The sequence below is a fragment of the Colobus angolensis genome, unplaced genomic scaffold (assembly GCF_000951035.1).
Source record: "Colobus angolensis palliatus isolate OR3802 unplaced genomic scaffold, Cang.pa_1.0 Scaffold205, whole genome shotgun sequence".
Taxonomy (NCBI): Eukaryota; Metazoa; Chordata; class Mammalia; order Primates; family Cercopithecidae; genus Colobus; species Colobus angolensis.
The window spans coordinates 1,047,516-1,052,772 of NW_012115211.1; the positions used below are offsets into that span (position 1 = coordinate 1,047,516).

At 44.3% G+C, this 5,257-nt stretch overlaps 1 protein-coding gene across 7 annotated transcripts in view; it reads right to left on the reverse strand.

Moving 5' to 3' along the window:
- RPS3 (ribosomal protein S3) overlaps positions 1-5,257 on the reverse strand; it is a 38,169-nt gene that overhangs the window by 26,242 nt on the left and 6,670 nt on the right. For 3 of the 7 annotated variants that reach the window (XM_011942018.1, XM_011942017.1, XM_011942019.1), the window contains exons 3-6: positions 4,675-4,768; positions 3,980-4,074; positions 2,226-2,413; positions 1,568-1,764 (exon numbers count right to left, since the gene is read on the reverse strand). In XM_011942018.1, the coding sequence (XP_011797408.1) occupies positions 1,571-1,764; positions 2,226-2,413; positions 3,980-4,074; positions 4,675-4,768 (571 nt within the window). In that variant the 3' untranslated portion in view covers positions 1,568-1,570. Of the gene's footprint in view, positions 1-769; positions 876-1,567; positions 1,765-2,225; positions 2,414-3,979; positions 4,123-4,674; positions 4,769-5,257 lie in introns of those variants that run through there. The other 4 variants (XM_011942020.1, XM_011942016.1, XR_001001772.1 and 1 more) reach the window with 3 other exon arrangements.

The window sequence follows — 5,257 nt, forward strand, 5'->3', positions numbered from 1 at the left end:
GTGTTAGCCAGGATGGTCTCGATCTCCTGACCTCGTGATCCACCCGTCTCGGCCTCCCAAAGTGCTGGAATTACAGGCTTGAGCCACCGCACCCGGCCCTGTCTTAGATGATTTTCAAGCCAACCTGTCCCTCACTAGTTTTGCCTGAGAAAATAGTGCCCAATTTCTTGTAAAATACAGACACTGGCAGAAAATACTTCAAAATACTGACATAAAATCAGAGACAATTTAAATGTTCTTTACAGGTCTCTAGAACACAATGGCCTGTAGTACCAATGACTGGTTCCATGATCCCCTAAGAGAACACAACTTAGGAATGTGGATTCTAATGATAGCTTTATACTGCTTAGGCAAATTTACTTCTGAATCTTAAGTTTAGTGGCACAAGCAAATTTCCTTTATACTTTAGAGAGGCTGATTAACGAGTACATATGTAAAGAACACTTAGAGCACAGCATGACACAAAATATAATGACCATTTACATTCACTTTCTATGTGCAACGTGGATCGCCTTATGCATAGGAAAAACTCAAATATATCTCTCTTCTAAACCTATAACCCTGAACTACAGGACAACGCATCAAGGTGCTGCCTTGCTTGCTATCAGTCTTCACTATCACACAAAGATATCTCTCTGGTTAGCTCTGCTCGGGTCTTACAGTTCTGGCCCTTGCAAATACTTCAAGTATGGTGCCAAGAAGGTATGTAATGCTCCAGAGGCCAACATACCCCTCAGTCTGAATACTAAACAGTCTATTCAGGCCTTGCGTCTTTGTACCAGATTTTATTAAAGATCTTTACAGAGCAACATCCAGACTCCAGAATACAGCTGCCAAGGAGACCCTGAAACCAAATAAAGCACAAAAGTAAGAAACTTTACCAGAGTTATTAAGTTCCTTATTTATGGATACACACTCCCATTGAGGGTTTGCAGCAACATTAATAAAATACTTAAAGGTTTGTCCTTTTTCATATATAAAAAAATACAAGGCACCTAGAGACACAACACCTATAAACAAACCCCAGGTGTTGACCATAGCAGCTGAGCACAGTGGTTCACCTGAGGTCAGGAGTTCGAGACCAGCCTGGCCAACATGGTGAAACCCTGTCTCTACTAAAAATACAAAAATTAGCTGGGCTTGGTGGCAGATGCCTATAATTCCAGCTACTCGGGAGGCTGAGACAGGAGAATTGCTTGAACCTGGGAGGCAGAGGTTGCAGTGAGCCAATATCATGCCACTGCACTTTAGCCTGGGCGACAGAACAAGACTATGTCTCAAAAAAAAAAAAAAAAATCTTGAGCAAATAAGGGAAGATAAAGGAAAACTATTTCATTTCATACACACGAGTGAAAGCAGGAACTTCTGAAAATAAAGGCAAACACCTGTCCCAATGGAACTGAGGGTTAAATAGACCCCAGGTTTCAACTTGTATTCTCCCACATAAAGTAAATAAATGCAATTTTTATTCACCAAATGCTTACCAGAATGTGGGATACAAGTATTAACAGAAGGACTAGGAAGGACCCTATTGTGCCCCAAGAGGCCCCTGCCCCTGCAGATGTACCTGTTATGCTGTGGGGACTGGCTGGGGCATGGCAGGCGGCTCTGGCTTCCCACCCTTCTGTTCTGAGATGGGAGTGGTAGGCAGTATTTCATCTTTGGGTTCCACGATGCTCACGTGGTCAGGCAGGGGCTTCTTAGGGCCAATCTTACCAGTTGGGTCCCAGGGCAGCATGATCTTCACCTTGATGCCCAGCACACCTAGAGGACACCACAGTTGTTAGCACACAGCTGGGATCTCACCGGCCCCCATCACACAAGACCAAAGAGAGCAAGCAGTTTACTTAAGCAACCCTGGGTCTGGTCCCTTCTCAGACAAATGCCTCTAAATCAATCAATGAACAGGACACTTCTGCAGAAGGAACTCACGCACAGCACCACAGAACATGGTACTGACAAGGACCAAGAGCAGGAGGTGACCTTTCTGACTCGTCATCGTGTCATCACTGAAGGGTACACAGATGGCTAAAAAAGACAAACCAACTCTTGGATCTGACAGGTCTCAGCAATTCGATTCTTACAGATCAACGTTGCAATCGATATACCAAGGAATATGAACATACCCAGCTACTTCCATGATAAACTCCCCCAAATGCTTAGATGTCTGTGGAAAACCAAATCTATCCACAAATGCCCTATGACAAGCACTCTGAGCTGCTCACCCTGTCTGAGCAACACATGGCGCACAGCAGTGTCAACGTAGTAGTTAACAGGGTCTCCACTGTGGATCATCAGGCCATCCACAAACTTCATGGATTTAGCCCTCTGTCCTCGGAGTTTCCCAGATACCACGACCTCGCAGCCTTTGGCCCCGCTCTCCATGATGAACCGCAGCACACCATAGCAGGCCCTTTAGAAGAAAAGAAGAGATCCACTTGTGTTATTATCAACGACCTCCACCAAGTTTAAAAAACAAAACAAAAACTTAGTTTTCAATGTTCCTTTAATGGAGAATAAATGTGACCAGAGTCTGGCCCCAATGATACCAATTCTCTTCCACACCTATCATACGGAATCTTAGGGTAATATTCATCAAATATGTCAAGCTCCTAAACATGTACTTTCCAACTCTGGCTGCATACTGGAATCACCTTGGAAGGCTAAAATAAAAAACAAAAGAAACCCTGATGTCTAGGCCCTACTCTAGGCCAATTAAATGGGCACAGTACAGGCGTATGTATTTAAAAATGCTCCCTGGGTGATTCTCATGTATAATCAAAATTGAGAACCACATTTTTAAACTCCAATTACCCACTTTGTGGTCCCTTGTAATACTCTGCAACCTCTGAAGTCTTATTCACTAGGAAAGCTAACCCATCTAGGATCCTGGCTACCTTGCTATTAGAATGCTGATAAAACATTTTAAAATATGCCCTAACCCCCAACTCATTCAGTAGTTTACACTCTGCGAGATACTAACTGGAGAGCTAGCCACCTCCAGGCCCTTTCACATTATCTTACTTAATATTCCACAACTGAGAGGTGGTATGATGGTCCACCTTATAAGATAGGAGATCCCAGGCTCAGAAGTTCATTAACTTGCTTCAATGTGTGCAACTAGCATGTGGAGGGGTTACTAAGACAGACTGCTGAGTCACACATCCAGTTTCCTATTTGGTAGGTCTAGGACTGTCACTAATCTTCTGAGAACCATTGTTCTAAGCACCTAGCGGGCATTCGAATCAGGTAAGCAGTCTTTTCTAGGTCCTTACCTACAGCCTTGTCTACACTACCCATCCCTACCAGTCAACCTTTCTACAGCAGTTTTCCTATTATTCCTCTAGGCAAGGCATTTCATGCCTTTACATACAGTCAAACTGCACAAAGAACTTCCTGTTGAAATCTTACCAGTACACCCTCACATTACTATCTGCATGCAACTCAGAGGTTAAGTGTCTAGATTTTAAGCTCTCTCACATCAGGTCTATCTTATCTCTTCAGAGTACCATTTTAAGAGTGAATACATTAAGTAGATCCAAATGATTCCTCCTGAAGTTTCATGGTATCCCACAAGTACTAAGGCACTTCTACCTAGGGATACATAACACACACCCAGTAACAGGCCTAATTATTCTTCATTGCCCACCGCACTCCCTGACGGGGCTCTTTGTAAAGCCTCCTCGAGAAGACCAACAGGAGTTGGTCCCCTCCTTGGACAGTTCTATTTGTGTTGAACTCCCAAAGCACCCAGAACAATTCTCCATTACAGCACTGACCACCCTTTATGGTCCTCGCTGCTTTCATAGTCTTGTTAGCCTGCCAGTTCAGTGAGGGCATGGTTTAGTATCTTACTATCATCCTGGGAGACTAGCAGATCCTGTCACTTTATAACAGTTCATCTGCTAATGAACAAACAGGAGACATGTATTTTGATACACACAAAAAGGTCATGACCATTAGGTCTCAGGACACTTACCTCCGCACAGCAAGCCCTCCTAGGAGTTTGTAGCGCAGAGACTCTGCCTGGGCAATGGCACACAGACCTCTAGTGGCCACCTTTTCAGCATAAAGCTTTAAAGGAAGGAAGGGACATCCTGTTACCATTACCACTGTTTTCAACTCAAAGTTGAAAAGTTGGCATTTGTCACAAAAGCATCACTTTCTAGACCAAGCTTGCCCAACCCACAGGCCGCATGCTGCCCAGGAGATGGCTTTGATCGTGGCCCAACAAAAATTGAACATTGTGATTTTTTGCACTACCAGTAGTGTGGCCCAAGACAATTCTTCCAATGTGGCCTAAGGAGGCCAAAAGACTGCACAACGCCATCACAAACAGCATATAATTTCAGTATCCCTCAATTCCTAAAGCACTTCTACCACCTACACACAGTGCAGGTTCCTTGCCCTCCCACCCTGGCTCCTTTGGCCATACCAAGTACACCAATGGGGACAGTCAATCCATCATATGCAGCATTTCTATACCCAAGTTGAATGTAAAATCCTTTAACCATCAGCCATTAGCAGAACAGGCTTACAAAGTTAAGCCTATTATTCATTAAGAGAATTTCAACAAAGTTATACCAGTCCATTTGTAATGAACAAAGTCTCCCAGTTTTTAGAAGTTATCATTCTAAAGAGCCATTATCTCTGGCATATGCCAGAATCACTCACCTCTACACTGCCCTCTGGAAAGCCAAACCTCTTCTGAACTACAGCAGTCAGTTCCCGAATCCGCCGGCCCTTCTCACCAAGAACATTCTGTGTTCTGGGCAGGGGAAAAGTGACAATTCATGACTCTCACAAATGCTAGATGTAACTTTAAATCTTGCATATATATGTGGTAGCAAAATCTCTGCCACAAAGCATATAATTTTCATTGACAAAAACTAAAGTTAAATTTTCAAAATGCAGCTTTGAGACAGGGTCTCTCTCTGTCACCCAGGCTGGATCACACCAATGGCTCACTGCAGCCTGGACCTCTTGGGCTCAAGCCATCGCCTGCCTCAGCCTCTGAATAGCCGGGACCACAGGTATGCACCACCACACCCTTTTTTATCTTTTTTAGAGAGGGGGTTTCTGCATGTTGCCCAGGCTGGTCTTGAACTCCTGAGCTCAAGCAATCGTATGCCTGGCCTTAAAATCCAGCTTTTAAGAAGCAATTACGCCGGGCGCGGTGGCTCAAGCCTGTAATCCCAGCACTTTGGGAGGCCGAGACGGGCGGATCACGAGGTCAGGAGATCGAGACCATCCTGGC